Source organism: Seriola lalandi, unplaced genomic scaffold (assembly GCF_002814215.2).
Source record: "Seriola lalandi dorsalis isolate HSWRI2012SDOR001 ecotype SW California unplaced genomic scaffold, Sedor1 jcf7180002054559, whole genome shotgun sequence".
NCBI classification, from domain to species: domain Eukaryota; kingdom Metazoa; phylum Chordata; class Actinopteri; order Carangiformes; family Carangidae; genus Seriola; species Seriola lalandi.
In genome coordinates, this window is record NW_019525112.1 from 596,750 (window position 1) to 617,826 (window position 21,077).

Below are 21,077 nucleotides of genomic sequence, written 5' to 3' on the forward strand. Positions count from 1 at the left end.
TACCAGCACATGGGTATTTTTATTTCCTGGAGGCAGTAAGTACCAATGGAAACTCTATTCGTATCGAACTCTCTAAATAGCAATGAGAAAATACTTTGTCGCTGATGTTGGGCCCAAAGGCCACACCTAATCAGAGGAAGCAGAGTAGTCGGGAATGTGGGACAGTGAAATCCAGTCCGGAGTTTGCGGCTCACTCGGCGTTTCTCAAGTTTCACTTCGGCGCGTGCTCTGCCCTGTCTGCTTTGTGTTGTCAGGCAGAAAGACACACCAGCCAGGGTGGCGTGTGTCCTGATAGACGGGCACCCCATCAACGACAGGAATCAAACATTACCCACTCATTTTGTTTTCTGCTCACACGTAGTTAGCTATCGCTGACTTTTTTTCTCCGTTTTGCAACAATGTCGGTGGGAGTGGAGTCTGGATTCTCGAGTGAGGAGGTCTTAAACAGCCGCTTCCCTCTCCATCGGGCTTGCAGGGATGGAGATGTCGGTGCCTTGTGCTCCCTCCTTCAGTGCACCTCAAACCCGGCCGACCTGACCGTGGAGGACACCTTCTACGGCTGGACGCCCATACACTGGGCTGCTCATTTCGGAAAGGTGGGTCTCCAGCTTATTGTTTGAATGACCATGTTTCTCTTCATGAACATGTTGGTGAAACGGTGTCCAGAATGAGCGTCAGCGCTCTCCGACATGAGCCTCGTCTCGGCCATTTCCTGATGTTAACTGTTAGCTGATGAGACTAACCAGCAGCCATCGTTTACTGGAGGCAGACAATGGACTATTAACGTTAAATTGATTCTGCTCTCCAGCTAACTTAATTTTAGTTATAAAATACAGTGGTATGCATTATATTTAAGATATAAACGTAAGGTCTTGCGAGCAAAAAGGTTACATTGAGCGGGAAAATATTAACGTTAACTTAATGGCCATTACATGAGCCGTTGACAAAGAGACTACAACGTTACAAGAAACATTAACGGTAGTTATTTTAACTGACGCTAATTAACTTAATCACAACGGTGCCGTTATTGCTGAAGATTGAAGTCCAAAATATTTTAAAAGCAGGATATTTTCATGAGCTCAAAGCTGAAGTAATGGTCAGTAATTAAGTTTTCATGTACTTGTGTAAGCTTTATTTTTGAATACATTACTGATTTAAAGCAACTTTCAAGTCAACTTTAAACGTTAACGACTCATTTCTAACACTATTTCGGTCTGTTGACCTCTCCTAAACAGACATACATACTTGTGCTAAGATCTGTTTTACACTAACCACACCATGGAAAGGGCAGGCCTACAGTTTGAACAGAAAATTGGGTGCATGCCCAAAGCCAGAGCTATAAAGAAGGCTGAGCAACTAGTACAGTGTTGCCTCTCCAGCCACTGTACTATACTTGTCTACACCTGCCCTGTGTCTTCCTCAAAAACAATGAATGAATCACTGCAGATAAGTTATAATCTGTTGGACTTTCAATGCATTGCCTTTTGTCTGTACACAGCTGGAGTGTGTGATGCGTCTGGTTCAGGTGGGCTGTGGTGTGAATGCCGTGACCTCCAGGTTTGCACAGACGCCCACTCACATTGCTGCATTTGGGGGCCACCCTGAGTGCTTGTTATGGCTACTCCAAGCTGGTGCAGATATTAACAGACAGGTATGGCATCAGATGCACACTCAACACTTGCCTGCACACTATACACCAGAAAATTATATAATGCAGTTTGGTGCTTTGAAACTCACCCAACAAGTCAAGAAAAGTTCACAGGAGTTTTTCTTTTTGAGAGACTCGTGTGACCATGATCTTTAATGAAGTATGCTGAGTATGCTACAAGGAAAACTGCACATTAAAATGTTGCATTACCATATAACAATAAATCACGTTTATGTTAAAAGAAAATGTATTCTGGCAGAAGTACAAATGTGTGAATAAAAAGAGCAGAGCTGTGTGAGAGGGTGAGCTCAGACTGATCCCATCAAGGAGGATCTCTTGGGATCACGACCCTTGCAGTGGATTGCTATTGCTTACCCCTCCACTTGACCTACATTCAGGTTATCTGTGTCTGCCACATTTTCTGTTACTGCTATGCTTTTTACTCATCACGGCTTTGCCTTTTCATGTATTCCCATGCAAAGACTCAGGCTCTGGGGCTATATTTTATGCTGCGCTGCACAGTTGAGAGAAATCTGATTAGTAGGTCACAATGACATAACGTGTTGTCGTCATCATGAAACACATTACTAACAATTGGTTTTGAATTTGCTCAGCATTTCTTCAAATAAACACCTGAGGAAATTCTAGGATTCGTAAACTCTAGTGGATTTATAACATTTTGACCTGGTGGCTGTTGTTGGGACAGTAGAACAGCGTAGAGCTCAGCCACATTGCATTGTGGTTAGAGACAGCCTTCTTGGTTTGTGTGTGTGTGTGAGTGTGTGTGTTTCTCTTCCATCTGCACTCTTACTAATGTGTAACCGTAAATGTGTGTGGGTGGTGGTGAAGTCTGGGTTAAAAGTTCAGGCTCTGCAGAGTTGCACCCTGTTATCGTTCCTTGAGTCTGTTTAACTTTGGAAATGGAGGCAGAAAGGGAGTGAATATTTGGTTAAACACGTTATCATGTATATATTTAGTATGTGAATCAGAGAAGTTTTTTGGCTCCTATTACTGTTCTTGTGCACAACATAGTCATGCTTTTCTGTGTGTGTGTGTGTAACTGCAGTCTTTTGTCGTCACTCAGGACTATGTGGGCGAGACGCCCATCCACAAGGCTGCTCGTGCGGGCAGTCTGGAGTGTATCAACGCTCTCTTGATTCAGGGAGCGAAAGCTGAGTAAGTCCTGTGATCAGTCCTGTGTCCACATTTCTTTTTCCTCTGTACTATCCAACTACTCAGTTACACCTTTACAAGGGATCACCACCAAACTCAAATCAGAGCAGTGATGGAATTTAAATACTGCATTTATGAGCAGATTCCAAAATATGGCTAATTAGAAAGTGAGAGAATCTGCAAATTACCTTTACAGGTCTGAACAAATTTGAACAGTAACTGAACTACATTACACAAATATAAACTTTGTAATTTGGAAAATTATATTTTTGATACAATGACTATTTCACACATACCCACTCAGAAAGAAGCTGCTCTTATACATGGTAACTTATCCATTAATATATTCCAGCTGTATACTATAGATCACTGTAAGCAATCCTGGTGACATTGTCAAAGTTGAGTGTTCAAACTGAGTATAGCATTAGCCTTTTTAAGAGCCATACAATAAACACCACCTGTTGTTATGTGTTTATTCTGGTGGTAAAATTGTATTCTTGAAAATTGCATAAAACATTTACATTTCCCAGCGTCTTTTAAATAATAAGCATACAAGGATGTAGTTTATTAAACATGAAAGCCTATTTAAGAAAGGAATTCTAACTAGAAATCAGATGTCAGCTTTTGACAGTTTCTTTTGCAGAATGGTAAACTGTTGTTTAAAGAAAATAAAACAGTGTTGATTGTTTTACCACTTCATCTCAAAATAGTTTGATCATGAGATGTGTCGTTAGATAATAAAAGAATTGATGGTGCTCCCTTGAAAATGTGACACATTTTGTTAATCCTTGAAATTGTTGTTTATCATTGCAACAATTCACATTAAGTTGCCCTCTGTGCGTAATAATGTTATCTACAGACATATTGAGTTCATAGAGAATGATTCATAAGTTCATTAAATTTACTTTCAGCAAGCACCTTTTATATTACCTTTGTGATTTAATAAAAGTTGATAATTAACTCAGCATGGCACTTTTGATCTAGACTGACTCTTGTAAACCCAGCACGATTATTACTCGAACTTGAGGACAACTTAATGTAAAGATTGATAAACTGTTTTTAGTCTTTTAGGCCATATTGCATGATATTTGTTAAATCTAGAGTGTGGTTTTCTTTGTTAACATTTGTTTTGGTTAGTGTCTTACATACACAGCTTGACTGGATGACCAAATGCACATTGCCTCTATTTCTGAAGGCCTTTTTACTGTCAGGAAGAAAAGACTATATTTCTGTTGCATAGAATGAAACTGTATAGATAATACAAAACTTGTTTCATATTCACACGGACTGCAAGATCAGGTTTTGTTGAAACTATTACGGCCTGCGGCCATTCTTAACTTTTTTACAACGCGCCATTTGACTTTTCTTACAACAAATGGTTTTGCTGTAATACAGTAATATAAAAATAAGTAAATATGGATTGTGAGATCATAAATGTTACATTATGAATTTAACAAGCCCAGACCCCCATGTTTCTTAGAGGTATTTTTGGATTTGGATAAATAATCTGCCTCAGTCATAATGCTCAGCCACACCTTTGCAGTTGGCAGCTTTGTTGGAATTATTCCATTTATAGAAAACATTTTGTTATGGTTGGTGCAACTGAAGCTTGTACAAAGGCGTAAGAGACACAACCCATTTTTCCTGTTTTCTAAATTTAGATCCCAGACCTGCAGGGAGGTGAAACAATTACACATAATCATGTAACTCCTTTTTAGCCTTGCTTGTCTTAACAGATCATACTTATTATTTCCCAAAGGTCATGTAAGTCAGTAAACTAAGCACTCAATTTACCTAATGCCAGAATTTGTGCAGCTTGTTACTTATACTCAATCATAGTTAATCAATCAGTTTGGGTTTATGCTAGAGTCAGAAGTATGCAAAAGTTGGTGAATTAATGCAGAAATGTGAAGATATTAAAAGTCGCAGCATATTTTAACGATAGATTTACCAGTTCAGATGGTGGATTGACCATAACATTCTAACTATTAACACTTTGGTTGGAGTTTCATTTTTTTGCAACAAGCTTTATGCCTTTTCTTTCTGATCCCATTGAATTAGAGAAACCCAAAACAACCAGGGAGTTTACAGATGCACCCTTTCTTGTGTGTAGTTTTTGTATGTTTTTATGCTGTCGTCAGAGAAAGTAGTTATTATGTGGCCAAATAAATCTGAGCTCACTGAATAATGTCAGTGAAAAAATTAATGACATTTGCCATAGTGAAATAATGGCTGTGAATTTGAGTTATTAGACAAATTAGACATTAGTATTTGGCACCGTCAAATAAAATCTGACACTGGTACTATTTCATTTGGGCCTTGATTTACCTCGAGTTACTCTGGTTTCAAAAAGGAATGCAAACATCAACACACCTTTTTAAAATCTGTTGAAACACAAATGTATAATGTGTAATGTATATCTTCCTCGCAGTTTCAGAGACTGCATGTCCCCAAAGGACAACAGACACCAACTAAATATGAAGGAATTGAAAAAAAACAAACAAAAAACAAAGCAATAATTTTATGGATTAAGGTTGACCCTGGCAGCTGAGTCAGTTAAGTTGGATTTTGAGACCATTGAGTCAAGGATCAGTGATTTGGTTTTTACTACCGACTTACTGCTAACTTAATTTTCTAAAGCATATGAAACCCCTGGTTGCTTTGGCTGTTTGAGAATGTTTAATGCAATGGTTTTGTGCTGTTTTAATAAATGCTTCATTTCTTGTTGACATCATGTAATGTGCATTTGGTTATCAGCTGATAAGTAATATTTATGATGAAAATGATGATGTGACTTTTTTTCCCTGCAGATTATAGATATTGTATTTAGTTTAGTTTATTCTCAAGTAATTTTTAGGGTTTATGACAAAGAAATGTAGTTGGGCACAACCGGGAGGGAAACTAAGGCACACAAGTGGGAATGAGGCTCATGACAAAATAACTTTAAACCTAACTTCCCTGTACTGTAATCTTCCCTGTAATCTTCCCTGTACTTTTGTTTTTAAAATTGAAATGAAATATATAATATATATATATATTTATATATATTTATATATAAATATACAAACACACCACTGAATTTAATATTTATGCCATTTTGACAATAAATATTTTATTGCTTGTTTGATGTTTAATATGTTATAACAGGAAAAATTATGTGGAATATCATTTTATAAAAAGATTGTGTATGATGTCAGTTTTAATTGAATACGTTTTTTAAAAACAATGTCATTTAAAATAATTATTAAATAAAAAGCAATAATGATTATTAATTGCTATTTTCACAAAACCAAATACAGGTCTAATTACTATCCTGTCTAAATAGTTCTTGTTTGTAGGATAAAGAAAAGAAAAACTCAGTAGGTAACTGAACATAAACAGGGTAGTAAATTGACCTTTTCACCCGTTATAACCCATTTTTGAATTGTCATAATATTTTAGCAGATCAACACTATATACAATAAATTAGAGTTTATTTCCTGGTGAAACTCTCCTTCACTCCAGGTTAAAACCTTGCAATGTCCTTTTTCAAGGTAACATGAAGATTTTAGTGGACACCTACATGCTCTCAATTTTCCTTCTGAGGTTTGTCATTTTTCTGGCCATATGTGTATGGTGTTTATATCCTCTTTTGACAGATTCAAGCTCCCTGTTGTCACACCTATAGTTCTGTGCTGCCATCCAGATAATCAGAAAATAATGAACAGTCTACTGCATTATAATTCATAAAGCTACAAAGGAAACAAGGCTCCTTTTGGCAAAGCCTCTTTTCTCTCTGTGGATGAATGCCAGGCAAAAGCCATTCTGGATTACACTGTGGTTGACTCACTGACAAACGCACAGATACACTATTATGGTGTCTGTATTTCAGAAGATAAACTCCAGTGACGTATTCCCATTTATAGCTCTAGATCTAATGGCATAATATTTTTTCTTTTTTAAAACTTGTCATCCATATGATGGATGTCGACATTATTGGTCATGCTTTCAAATTAAAATCCAAATCTAACAGTGGTGTTACTATATTTATTGCATCATAAAAGCAGGATTTTTCGCATCACAATGATATGGACACTGAACTTTGTGTAAGTAATTAAATCCTTGTTGTTCGCAAAGATTTTTCTTTGCTTGAATTCTACTCTTCCAATGGTTCAGCTTGTTGACTCCATGTGGGAGGATTCTTGAGTAAAGGGCCCTCATCTTCTGCTCTTCTGTATCCACGTATCTTCTGTATCCTTGGATTATATTTTACAACACTTTGCTGCTGGGACTTTTCCTGCTCTTCTTTGCATTGGTATACTTAGCCCATAGCTTGTGGAAGAGAAAAGAAAGAAGAGGTGCAATTGAAGTGAGAAGAAATCACACTAAATGGATTCATCTCTGATTCATTAGGCAAAACAGCTAGTCAACCATCTTTCACCTTCTGCCTCTGCTACTTATTCAGCACGCTCAGTTGGCCAAACAGCTGCTGAGTAAAGCTGACACACCACAAAACTACAGGCCACAGGGGATCAAATTATCAGCCAACAGCACCTGATGACTGACTGTGGGCTTGTTGAGATCAGGGGCCCGATAGTTCATCTAGTTTGAAATATTTAAATGCATTTCACAGTCTAAAATATGAACTAACGCTTTCACCCTCAGAGGCTTTAATACATTTACTTGAAATGTCGGCTACACAGATTTGTGGAGTTATTTTTTTTTTAATGATACCAGTGGTGTCATGGTTGGAAACCACCTGAGGAACTCCTTCAGTGAACTACATGTCTCTGTTTCCTATTCCCCATTCAGTCATTTTCTTGCAAACTCTTTCACTGCACAGCCCTGGCTCTGGACACAGGAATTAATGTTTTGAATGACAGAAGAGGGAAGTGTCCTCATCCTCTTGTGATGCGTATCTTTGTCTCATTAGATAGTGAATCCATTGGGACATTATAACATCTAAATGATCTTGTTGGGGAAAACTTGAACAGTCTTGTGGTCTTACCCACCCCTATTGAAAAAACTTCTCATTTGCCAACTTTCTCTCCATATAATCATAATGTGACAAAATTCTCATGTTAATCTTTGCGCCTGGTTCATGTGTCTAAATTAAATCTCATTTTACAAGATAAGACCTGAAAGGAAATTAAAAACATAAAAAAAAAAATTAATATCCATACCATTAATGGGACAAAAACAAGATAAACTTTACCTTGTACGATTGTAATACAAATACACCATATTTAATAAAAGTCATGAAAATTATTTCTAAACAAGGCCCTGATAATTTTGATATCTTCCATAGGGCCCACCTCTAAATGTGATTTAGATTGGTTCAAACAATCTTACATTTTAAAAACGAAAACAAAATGACCTTTTTCTAATCTATCCCTGAACTGCCCCCATATCTCAAAATTTTGTTTAAACAACCTTTGTCATTAAAATATATTTTTCTAATTTGTCATGAGCCTCAAAGTGTTAAAGTGGTCCATTAGAAAGCTAGCAGCAGGTAGGACAGTGTTTAGAGGCTGCCGGTGATGAGAGTAGTGCAGAGACAGAGGCTTAGAGCAGCTGAGTGAGATGGGTTAGATTTGCATAGCATCATGTACTGAACTATTAACTGTTTAATGCTAACACTCATCCTGTTGCAATGGTTATTCACTGTCATTTCACTGTGCCAAATATTTTACTTTATACACAGAAATGTTTTATTTTGTATGTCACAGTATTAACCCTATACAGTATCATAGTCTGTTTTGACATCTAATCTTTGTCACCTTTTCCTTTATGAAAGTGACAATAAGTTACAAAAAAAAGTTTTCTATACTGTTAACAGAAACAGAACCGTACGTCTTAATGTTTTGCAGCCATTGAATTGGAAATGACTTGGTTTTTTCAAGTAATCCTAGAAAGGGGGAGAATAGACACTGCTGAGTCTGCCCCGTTCCCTGGGATAGCCGCACTGTTGTGGCATTGAGTGTTCTCACTATCGCTTCCTATCTACACACTGGCAAACTGTTGAGGTATTTCTTGCGGTGATTGGTTTTAATGCTAGGTTTTTATGAATCAAAACTAAAGTTTTAGACCTGCATGCTTTGCTTATTATCCATGATTGTTCCTGTATCTAGTCTTTTGTTTTTATTTTATGATTTGTTTTTGATTTTGTGAACTAACCATAGGAGCCTTTTATATGGACAGGTTTAATCACGTGAGTCCCATGTCAACATGTAGCATGATAATAGGCTGCCTCTGGAAGGTTAGACGATAGTTAGAGAAGATACATATTGTGTGCTTAGGACCAAAAAGCAAAGCATAACAAGCATTTACAAAGAATTAACGCTTCCTTTTTACATTTCCAAACTAAACGTTGGTGAATTAGTTTGGAATCCATTTTATTGGATCAGTGCATACTGTAGATGTCAGGTCTCACTAAAGGAATAACTGAATTATTTAGTAATTATAAAGGGATTATTCAGTTATACAGGGGTCATCTAATAAGGGCAAAGAGGAATTGATTGTGACAGGAATAAATAAATGAGGAAAGTTAAGCTACTGAATAAAATAGTTAATGGAGTAACTTGGGGATTTATTGAAGAAATGTACTGAGAATTATTAAAGATACACACCTGTAGGAGTGTGTGTTTCTAAGAGAAGTTTTTTTCTCAAATTTTTTGAAAATTTGATTTGGAGTCAGTTATTTTAGGTGGTTCAGACACTTTCAGATTGTCCAGCTTGTCCTTTTGTATATCCAAAACAAAAAAAAGTTCCACAACATCTGCTGTTGTAACACTACGGCACTTGAAAATCATCATGACTGCACTAAGAATCTATAGGAATTTCTACAATGGCTAATTTGTCAATGAACATTACCTCTCTTACTACCTAAAATGAGGTGGGTGGAGGCAGGGGCTTAATAGCTACCTTATGTATCAAATTTCTAAATGTTGGAAAACTGAGATTAAGCTTGAGTTGTAGTGACAGGAAGGTTGTGGTGGGATCTAATCTGAGATCAGCACACATGTGGCTCCAGAGGCTGTACGCTTTACCACTAGACTTCCTGTGGGCAACATGTACAACAAACCCTTTTTGCAGAATTTAATATGTAAAGAATTATAACAATGTAGTTAAAAGTACCTGATTATTGTGGAAAGGATCAAATAATACAGCAAATTCCTTAAAATGGACTTTGCTCACAGCAATGTTGTTATTTATTAATGCCCCTTGGTCCATACATTTTTGCTCAAGGAACTATTTCTGTTAGAAGAGTGATACTTTTGGGCTTTTGAATACTAAATTGTTGAATTGATTGAGGATTAATAACAGCAGCTAATGACATTTAATTCCTTAGAGTGAGACCAATCCATCTACCTTATCACAAAATGGTTTTCAGTATAAATGTAATCTCTAGGAAACAATCCCTTGGAAGCGTTAATTTTGAAGGGGACGGGTAATGTGCAACAAGTTATTGTGTGATTTTTACTTTTTTGTTTTTTTAAAATCTTGAATTCTTTATAAAATGTTTTTTCACTAGTTCTTGAAATGTTTCTTTTTTGCACAACTGTTTAGAGAAAAATACAGAGAAAGTTCAAAACAAAATGAATGACCAAACAGCAACAGTGTATAAAACTGCCTCATTGTGTGGAAGTCAATGTCAATGGCAACTTAAAGAAATAGCTAAATGGAACAGAATAAAACATGGTGTTTGATCTTATGGTTCTTTAGGCATCCACCAAATATACCATTTCATTCACTGCAGATGGGCATTACTGATTCTCTAATGTATTCTTATGCATATAAAATAGTTACTGATGGAAAAGTTAAAACATTTTTTTTTTTAATTTTAAGTACAAGCTTGGATTTGGGCCAGGGCTCCCAGTTCTTTGACAAAGACATGGCTGTTTGCTTTGAGAACTCATTTTGCAGTGTGACATTTAGGCTCAGAACAAGTACAGTATTGTTTTGTAACTGGCCAGTGGAGAGGAGGGAAAATTTCGTCATTAAGATAACAGGCATCTATTGGTTAGTGGGATATTTTCTATGTCCATCTCAAGAGCTGACTAGCAGACACGTGTTCCTGCACGTTAATTTCGCAGCACCAGGAGACAATGGACTGTTTTGTACCCAGCAGTTTATTTACAAAATTACTGTATCAACAAAATAAGAATAAGAGGTTATTCTTATATTTTCTTATAGTATTTTTATAGTATAGTATTTTTTTTATTGCATTGATAAGATAAGTAATTTGCTTTAGTTTTATTGTCCAGTGACATTGCTTCCATACTATAGTACCATGTACGTCTGTAAGTCTGAACAATGAAAACTTATGACACAGCACTGTTTGCTCATTCATTATTGCACTCAGAAAAGCACCTTATTCCTGCTGCAACTGGATATGATTAACACAACTGGACCTGCACAGACTCTAATTTGAGTTATAAATGGTTGTACAAATGCCTCTGACAGTAGTACAGCTGATTCTCCTGTTTTTCATTGTCTTCTTCATTTTTCTTGAATTAGACGAAGACTGGATCTTGATTGTGCCACTGTTTTAAGAGAAGACATCTGGATTTCTGATCATTGAAGATTGCATTTGGTTCCTTCTGTCATTCTGCCTAATAAGAACTCATTCAATAGGGTTTCCCCTGAAGATACAAGTCTGCTACATTGTTACCTCTTTTGGAGCAAGAACGTCTGAATCTTGTACTTTTTTGGAAAAATTCTACAGTCCTACTTTGCCCGGCTCTGTGGCATCACTTTTGTTCAGAAATGCATATTATTTTTCATTATAACCCTTCGTCCTTAACACACATCTTCATATATATCATGCATTCATATGCACAGGTGCACTTGCTCTGTTTATTCAGGGCAAATTTGGTAAATATCAAAACTAATCCCAGGAATTTTGATGCACGATTTCAGAAATCCTTGAGCAGTATCAACGTTGGAAATGTGAGATGACCGTGACCTTCAAAACTTGAAAAAACCTCCAGTGTCACATTTGTCAAGCTCTTTATATCCGCTGTGGAAATGATCTTTGGATTCAGTCATCCTGTCCAGTTAGTCAAATCGTTTCAGGTATTAAATTAACAGGTGCATACCTTCAGATGTCTTAATCATGTCCTTTTGCAGCAGACACGTTTCCCTAATAATTTGGAAACTGTTTCAAGAGTTAAGTTCTATGGAAGATCCAAATGATCCAAAAGGGATCAGTCGTCATCTCTCATGAAGATGACGAAGAGGATGTGAGGGGGTAGAGCAGCACAGGCTATTTCTATACATCTGTATGTCTGTCTGTGTGTGAATATTTGGTTAATGAGTCTGTATGTGTGTGCCTGCGTGTGTGCGCTTGGGCCTGTCTTATTTTGTTTGTTTTTTATTTGTGTAAACCGAACGTACAGTGCGTGTCTCTAACACTCCCTCTTCCCATTGTGCAGTATGAGGAATGCCAGTGGGCTGACTGCTGCTGACCTGGCCCACGCCCAGGGATTCCAGGAGTGTGCTGAGATTCTCTCCAATGCCCAGAACTTCCAACAAAACATGGCTCAGTCCCATAACGGGGCTTTTCTGAATGGCATGACCCAGAATGGGGGCCACGCTCACCCCACCATCCAGGGACGCAGCTTCTTGAATGGCGTGCCCAACAGAAAGAGGTCATTCGATGGCATGGAAGCAAACCCAGTGAAGAAGGCTAGACCTAACGGTGGGTCGCTAAGCTAATCAAATCTGTTTTCAGTTGTTTTTGGATCATTTCAATGTCTTTGCAAATTTCTTTGAAAGGAAAATGACATTACTGTACTCAAGTTTGAACAATAGTACATTTAGCTAAGACTGCCACACAACCTGTATGCTTAAATAATAATTACTGAAGATATATTTCTAAGAAAAAAATCCAGTCTGTATATCTGATACAGCTGTAATTAACACAGCTCTGTTTTTTAGTCTCTGATTACCTTGTTTTAGTCTTAGAATGTAAGCAGATGAGAATTAATTGAGTTAATAGAAATGGGTTTAAACTTTTATTTTAAGGGGAAAAATCTGCATAATTTTAATTTCTAAAGTAAGAAATGACTTTGAAATGGATGCAGGATGAATAAGATTCAGCTTAAGCCTGCCATTGTGGCATAGTTTTCATTAGAAGGATCCATTGTATTGTTGGCATGTTTTAAGGAAACATGAAGTTATTTCCAACTGTCAGTCATGGCTTTAATTTTGTGTGCATCTATTTCATTCTTAGGTCTGGGCATGCCGCCAGAAATGATGAATGGGAATGGGCCACTGGGTGGTGCTGGAGAGACCCAGATGGAGAGCATGAACATGGAGTTGGCAGCAACTGTAACCACAGGTGGGCCAGGACCCTTTGCATTTGGGCTGAATGGGTTTGCAGCACCTCAGGGGCCGGGGCCCATGGATCAGTGTGAGGACCAGGGGGGACAGGACAGGTCAAGCCCAGCAACTAAAGAGCTGGAGGTCATCACTGTGGCATCAATGCAGACCCCTTGTCGCTGCACCAACTCTTATGCCTACCTGTAGAAGGCTTGTGTGTATAGTTACACACTTTAATGTTCCCATTTGTGCAGTGTATCTTTTTGGTATCGCTTTGCAATTCTTTTGCATAATACATGGATAATGGAATATATTTGTTTTGATTTGGTGGTAGGCTACATTTGAAAGATGTATAGCAGTGTGTGTGCTGTATTTTCTACTTTTCCATTTTCCTGATTATACTGGGATGGATAAAAGTATTAAGATTTCTTCTTTTCGTATTACAGTTATATTTAATGCATCTGTCCAGTTATCCAGATAATTGTTGTGTAATCCTTATTTTTTTAGGTTCATAGTAAAAGGGTGAGTTTTGTTTTGCACAATTATACAACAACATCCTAGATAACGCGAAATAATTGACATTCCCCTCGACATGGTTGCATCACCAGTGCAAATGTAGGTCATTCTGGCTTAATGGAAAAAATGAGCCGTGATCACGTTTCAAATCAGTCTTACATTGTTGATTCTCATTATGCAATCATGCATTGTTCCGTTATAGTGTAGGAAAAGGGGCGACATCATTGGTCACCTGAAATTAAGGTCATTGGCCTTGTGCTGGAAATGAAAGTGGATTTCAGTAGCAATTCTAAGCTAAAGCTGTTATATGCTTTTATAACAGGTTAGAAAAAGTTCACACAAATTAAATGTAATCTAAATGTTAATTGGTTTTTTTGGTAGGAATATATTTTTCCCCCAGTTGAATTTAATAAGTTAAGTATTCTTTTAAATAATATTTGATTGTAAACGTTGATGTGTGCCTAAGCACTCTTTAATATACACTGAGGAAATGTCTCCTGATATTAACTGCCACCATGCATACGCTGAGGCTGTTTTTATATTCAAAAATTACCTTATGCCAAAGCATATCCCAACATGAATGTAGCTTGTAAAATAATGTTTCTCTGTGCAGCTTTTTTTTGTAGTTTGTAGATGTCATGTACTAAGACATAGTGGTCCATGGGCTTGGTATTTTGTTGTTATTCTGCACTTCCTTTGTGTTCATTTTGGCTTTGTGCTTAATTGATTCTCAAGTATGGTGAATGTTCACTGTGTGCGTGTTAGCAAAATTTTTTTTAAGCAACTAGCAGGGCTTGCACATCTCTGTTATATAATAATACCCAGTCTGATTTTGAAATTGGTATTTGGCCATTTTGCAATCAGTAGTTACAAGTTAACAGTACTGCTCAAGAAAATTTGCATGGATTTGTACACTTTGCAAAAAGCCTTATTCCTTGAGCTGTATTGATTAGTTGGAACAATAACTTAATGTACATTATTTAAAACTTTTATAGCTAGTGGCAAGGGAATTTCTTTCTGTATTTTGTAGTACTATTTCATGTTAAGGTGGTGTCCGATTTTGTTTTACATGCAAGAAGGTTTGAGTGTATAGTCATTAAATTTGGAGCATTCGGTGCTTAGTACTGAGCAGGTTTAGCTTTGTACTTGATTGTGTGAAATCATTAAATGTTGACAAATTTTATAAATCTGACTGTGGTGGCCTTTTCTTTCTTGATGTATTCTTATGCATCTGTCAAGGCATGCCTTATGACACTTTTGCTGGCCTGCAAAATTTTTAAAAAGAATAATTTTCAGACTAATGTAAATGAAGGGTTATAAAGATGAAAATTATTTCACTAGAACTTGCTCATTTAAATCACCCCATCTTGTGTTGGGTTTTGGATCCTGGCATGCCAATGTGTCTGGAAGACTCAAGATATTCTTGACTTAGTGCAATAGCTTAAATACCACAGTGGAAACAGAACTAGGTCACTGTGTCATACAGTACTAACTATGCCAAAGAAGATCAGGATGTGACCTATTTAAAACAAGGTCTCAGGTCAATACTTGTTGGATTACGTAAGACTGTGCAGGGTTTTTTGTCATTCTCTGATGAACTTTTTGTGTGTAATCCAAAGTGTTGCAGAACATTTAATTTCTAGTATGTGGAAATGCGGTCACAAAATGACTTTTCTTTAGCTAGTTGCTCTTAATGAGCACCCTTTTAACAGTTGTGCAAAACAAAATCAGTCCTTGTGGGTTTTTTTTTAAGCTTTTCCTGCCTCTTATTAATTATTAATTAATTTTAGAAGTAGGAATATGGTGACATTATTTATATGCCCTTTGACGATTTGTCTCATTTCCAGTGGCAGATGAGAGACACTGTGAGGATCTTTCCTCAAATGGTCACAATCAACCACAGCTTCCATTTGGGTATGACCCAGCAGCAGAAATCTTCCATGACCAACACATCTACAGTGACTCACCTGAGATCAACAACACAGCAGGCAGCCAGGTGGAGCACCAGAAGTCTGTGAAAGCAGAACAGTTGTATGACCATGCCCTTTTCAGCACCATGCTTCTTTACCATGGATCTTAAAGTACAAAGGATCTAGTTAACAGGCCGTCCTTTTTGCCTGAATCTCATGTATGCCTAAACAAGCATTCATTTGCCTTAAAACCATTGAGTGGTGCAGTTATTCATTTATTCATGTATTATTTGTTGTTGTAAAGGGCAGGCCCATTGTTGTGGATGGATCTGAAATGTGAATGATAGTTTATTAAGAAGTGGATTTTTGTGTTAAAGAGAAAGTGTTTGTTTAGCTTATAAAGTGTGATTAAGCTGTAAATAGCCTTGTTATGATATACACTAAAGTAGACATCTGTATTGAACTACTGCCAATACTTAAATTTTGTTTCTGTTTCAGCTAGAAATGGGGTGATCCCCGTCTCCATTGTCAATAAAAACAAGGCATGTGCATTCCATGTTACTCATTATTAATTAAAAAAAGGTTTACAAAAGTTAAAGCTTGATCATTTTATTTTGTACTGCTTCAAGTATACAGATAAGTTAAACAGAAATAAATCCTTATCCTGCCAAAGGTTGCCTTGTAAGCCATTAATAAATCTATTTTGTTGGCTGCATAGGAAATAGTAGTATTCCAAACATGTTGTTTTAAAACGCATTAACTTTCATCAACAAAGCAATTTTATGTAGGGCGCACTATGTATAGATGACCAAAGTGGTGTTATAGCCCATTTTATCGGGCATACCAATGAGGCTACCCCACTCTGGCCTCACGTGTAGGGACACAACTGTGGCTGTGTACCCTGCAATCAGTCACCTGTCACCGGGAGCGACCTTCATCACGGCGTCGCTGCACAAACATCACGTCACTGCGACCACGCCCCGTGACAGACGACGCCCTCAACGGGAACAGGGGAGTAAAAACAGATACCGTTAGATAAAACAATAAGTTATATACACGTATCTCACTGGTCTATAATTAAATCCATCCCCACCATATATTGTGGAAGCTGAACAGTAGACGTGTACTGACGTACCCGTACGTTCATTTTTTTATTGTATAACATGGAGTTGCAAATCTCCCTCTCCTCTCAAGATATGGTATCGTCCAGTAAACCTAGCTGGGCTAACCAGAGAGTCAGGATTATCTAGAGAAAGAGTGGGGCTGTCGTTGGGGTGTCAAATAGCCTTAAAAAACAACATAACTTGTTCATAAGATAAGACCCTGTAAACGTATCGGTGTTGTTAGTACGTGTTTCACAAGTTTAACCATGTCAACTCCCGCCAGAAGGAGGCTTATGAGAGATTTTAAACGGTGAGTTGATGGTCAGAAATTATGCCGATAATGATGGTTAGCTATGATTTGTCAAAAACAGCTAGCATTAGCTTATCTTACGTTAGCTTGACATAACCAGCCAGTATGTTTTTATTTGGTATTAAATCTATCTATACATTCGCCAGTCTTCACAGTGAAATGTAGTCTTAACAAAATCACAATGTTAGTATGTTGTGCTTTTGCGAACCTGAAACATTAAGTTGAAATAACGTTAATCTTAGTAGCGCTTCGTTCGTAGCTAGAAGCTAACGATGCTAACTAGCATGTTAGTCGAGTAGGGATACTGTCACTGTTTACGACTCCTATGCAACTCTTTAAACCAGCTTTGATTTAAGTGTCCGTGACAAGTGATATACAGTATTATCCCAGGTCAAAACACATTTAATCCAACTTCTGGCGATAATTTAACGTTGCTATTTATTACAACATTATCGCTTGATAGCGTTGCTAACAAGCATTAACGTTCGCTCTATTTTACGGTCCTCACTTTAGGTAAGTAATCAAAGTTTGGTAGATGTGAGGTAAGTAACTATGGACAGAGATACTCTGAAACAAGGGTTTAACTTTACAAATTAGTATCCTTATATCACAGAGGAATATATTCTGTTGAACGAGAGAAAAATAACATTAGACCATAGCGGAAGCCTCAGTGTAGACGTATATATGGATTTTTTCTGAAGTTGGCATCAAACAGCATTGTTAGTCTAACGGTGGCAAAACAATTTGCTAACTAAAAAAATAAGTTGCACAGCGTGCCACCATGAGCAAATGAATTCCTCTATATCTAAATTTAAATGAACCTGGTTACTTCAAGGTCTTCAAACGTTTTAATTTAAGCAACCTCGAATCCGTGATAGTTTTTGTATTTGAAATTTTGAAAATGACTTTAATTTAGAACTGTAATGTAGCTCATTATAAATGTTTGTTAGTAAGAGATTGAAACATTTCACAAGCTTCTATGAGCCAAAAAGAGAGAGAGAGAGAGTTTTATTTTCAACCTTTTAACAAGTGTTCTATTTTGCTGGGGTTAGTTACTTACTTTAATACTGAATACTCGAATATTGATTATTGGGGCAAGTTAATCATAAAAACAAGACAGATAGTTTAATAACATATCTTTGACATAAAATACAGCATATCTCAGATGATAAAACTTTTTTTGAAGAAATATTGTACAGTGGCTAACAGTTATATGATTCATGGTGTGGACTTAATGGATTTACAAAATTTTAAACATCACCTGGGTTAAATGTGTAACTGTCACAAGGACAAGAGTGAATTTAAATATGAAATGTGAAATGTGGCTGTAGTTAAATGATTAAAGAGGCCGTTCTAATATGGGATTTACCTGACTGTGTTGTCTGGCTTAATAAATTTAGTTTCCTGTTAGTGAATTATAATTTCGAGGTCCTGTTATAACCTTTTCTTTCTTTTTTGTTATGCAGGCTACAAGAGGATCCTCCAGCTGGTGTTAGTGGTGCCCCATCTGAAAACAACATCATGGTGTGGAATGCAGTCATATTTGGGTAAGACATCAATAAACAGACATAATGTGCATGCAAGTTTGTGTGAAATTAATGACAAAATACCTTTTTTTTTCTTTAACCGCACAGGCCTGAAGGAACACCCTTTGAGGATGGTATGTAACTCACTGTGTTCCTGACTTATTTTGTGTAGTAAGACATCATGTCTCTGTATTGCACACAAATCATGTCCAACACAGTAACTTTACTGCATTCAAAACCTCTGTTTAGAATATTCTTACATATGTGCCAGTGGCGAAGCAATCCTATCATGGCATGTGTCAACAGCTACCTTTGTGTATATAAGATTTTTTTGTCTTTCTCCTTTTTAAAAGTCATTCTTCATCAGTTTTGCTGTTGTTAAACCTGTAATATACAACTTTTCATGTGGTAGAGAAGGGGTTTTTGTTCAGGTTAGGACAAATCACTGCCCCAACATTTCTTTCCTGCCTTGAAGTATTCCACACCTGAACCAGTCAGTCAGGTTTAATTGCTCATGAATATTTTTTTTTTTATCTTGGTCACAGGTACATTTAAACTAATTGTAGAGTTCACAGAAGAATACCCCAACAAACCCCCCACAGTACGATTTGTGTCAAAGATGTTTCATCCAAATGGTAAGAATATTGTCTTATATACTTCTTATATTGCACATTTAATTGTTAGTGATATTTGTGGGTAGTGTATAACTCTGTGTTTTTATCCACAGTCTATGCAGATGGAAGTATATGTCTGGACATCCTACAGAATCGTTGGAGTCCCACCTATGATGTCTCCTCTATTCTTACATCAATCCAGGTAAGAAGTGTCAATATGCCTTATTTTACTTTCTTTTATAACCTAAAGCCAAAAAATCAAAGGTCTTCACTATACAATGATATAAAAGAGGAAAGGGATTGAATGTGAAATTTCTGTTATTGGATTAAAAATCCCTGACTAATCAATTTTTGTGCTAATGCACAGAAGAAGCTGAGAAAAGGAAAATTACTTATTTGCAAACCTATGCTCATATAAATGTTTGTGAATAGAGAGAAATTTTCATGTTAATGCTAAGGTGTAGAGCTGCAACCAGACATAATTTTTATTACTGATTAATTTGTTTATTCTTGATTGATCAATTAATCATTTGGTCTATAAAATGTCAGAAAATGGTGAAAGTGCCCAAACCTCTCTGTGATGTTTTCAAATGACTTATCAAACTAACAATCCAAAACTCAATAATTCTACAATTGTAAGAGATTAAGAAACTATGGATCTGAGAAGCTGGAATTTTGGCTTTTATTCCTTTTAAAAGAAACTCAAACCGATTAACACATTACCAAAATTTATATTACAATAAACCACTAATTGCAACTGTACTATGCTGTAAAAAAAAATATACTGCTGAGAGTTACTCTGTGTTTCATATTTATATTAATGCATGGTTTATTCATTTAGCAGTACTAATAATGGTGATAAAGTAAAAAATCATTTGCTGCAAAATTTTGGAAATGATATCCACAGTCAGACTTTGACCAGATTTTGGTGATTGCAAAAGTCAGATGACAAACTGGAACATTCTGCTGTTATTACGTAATGAACCTGAAGCCATAGTCACAACTTGAAACTAAATGATATGCATTCATGGAGACGTGTGGCTAAGTAGATTAATAGTTTTATTTAGGTTGGTTATTTTCTCCTGAAACATTCTCACCTTCAGAATTGATCTTCTTTTCCTCAGTCTCTGCTTGATGAACCAAACCCCAACAGTCCAGCCAACAGTCAGGCAGCCCAGCTCTACCAGGAGAACAAGCGGGAGTACGAGAAGCGTGTGTCTGCCATCGTAGAACAAAGCTGGAGAGACAGTTGACCTGACAATCATGATAGCTGCTCTCTCCATTGTAAAGCTGTGTGTGCTGCGAGTTTTAGTGGAGTACCTCTTAATTTTTGGGCCCCCCAACCTTTTTTGATTTTAAGCTTTTATGCACTTTACCTTCAACTTCCTTTCATAGAATGTTTTTTTTTTTTTCTTACCCGCCAGGAGGGATTTATTTTTTCTATACTATCCCCCTTTTCCAGTCCATCAGGGGAACTGTGCTGAATCTTGCCTTGATGTTTTGTCAATATGGACTTGTGGGCCATTACCCAAAAATTCTGGTGTGTTCTAACTTGCTGTAATAACTCCCCATGACTAATTATGTTAAATGTCTTGGAGGGTGTATCAATGAAGTCATGGATCCTCTTCTGTTGTGCCCCTGATCTGTTCTGTTAAGTTTGTCTGGGCTCCAGTGTGATCACCCCACCTTTCCTTGGGAGAATGAGCAGCCTGAGCATCACGGACTACAACTAAATCGGACATCTTTACACCATGTCTTTTGCTGTGTTGTGAACTCTGTTACATGCATGACAGTAAGAGTGTATTCACGTTCCTGTTCAGTACTCATGTATATAAGATACCTGCAACTGAATTTATGTACAGATTTTGCACTGGTTGTCTCCCATGTCATTTTTTTCAGCACTTGTAAATAAAAAAAGGCAAATTCATCCTTATGTGGTAAGTTTGATTTTTAATTCTGACTGCAAATTCAA

The 21,077-nt window shown here is 36.9% G+C and overlaps 2 protein-coding genes across 2 annotated transcripts; both read left to right on the plus strand.

Moving 5' to 3' along the window:
* Positions 1–231: 231 nt before the first annotated feature.
* ankrd10b (ankyrin repeat domain 10b) lies at positions 232–16,150 on the plus strand. Its single transcript, XM_023415922.2, has 6 exons — positions 232–596; positions 1,499–1,651; positions 2,733–2,824; positions 12,238–12,503; positions 13,038–13,145; positions 15,490–16,150. The coding sequence occupies exons 1-6, from the start codon at positions 399–401 to the stop codon at positions 15,720–15,722; spliced, it is 1,050 nt and encodes a 349-aa protein (XP_023271690.1). The 5' UTR covers positions 232–398; the 3' UTR covers positions 15,723–16,150.
* Positions 16,151–16,782: 632 nt separating this feature from the next.
* Positions 16,783–21,032, plus strand: ube2al (ubiquitin conjugating enzyme E2 A, like). Its single transcript, XM_023415917.2, has 6 exons — positions 16,783–16,965; positions 18,432–18,512; positions 18,600–18,625; positions 19,037–19,126; positions 19,219–19,307; positions 20,230–21,032. The coding sequence occupies exons 1-6, from the start codon at positions 16,922–16,924 to the stop codon at positions 20,356–20,358; spliced, it is 459 nt and encodes a 152-aa protein (XP_023271685.1). The 5' UTR covers positions 16,783–16,921; the 3' UTR covers positions 20,359–21,032.
* Positions 21,033–21,077: the final 45 nt, after the last annotated feature.

Coding starts and splice junctions, on each gene's coding strand:
- ankrd10b (XM_023415922.2), top strand. CDS start 399: ATGTCGGTGGGAGTGGAGTCTGGATTCTCGAGTGAGGAGGTCTTAAAC. Junction 1,652..2,732: donor GTGCAGATATTAACAGACAG/GTATGGCATCAG, acceptor GTCGTCACTCAG/GACTATGTGGGCGAGACGCC. Junction 2,825..12,237: donor ATTCAGGGAGCGAAAGCTGA/GTAAGTCCTGTG, acceptor CCCATTGTGCAG/TATGAGGAATGCCAGTGGGC.
- ube2al (XM_023415917.2), top strand. CDS start 16,922: ATGTCAACTCCCGCCAGAAGGAGGCTTATGAGAGATTTTAAACG. Junction 16,966..18,431: donor CTTATGAGAGATTTTAAACG/GTGAGTTGATGG, acceptor TTTGTTATGCAG/GCTACAAGAGGATCCTCCAG. Junction 18,513..18,599: donor TGGAATGCAGTCATATTTGG/GTAAGACATCAA, acceptor TTAACCGCACAG/GCCTGAAGGAACACCCTTTG.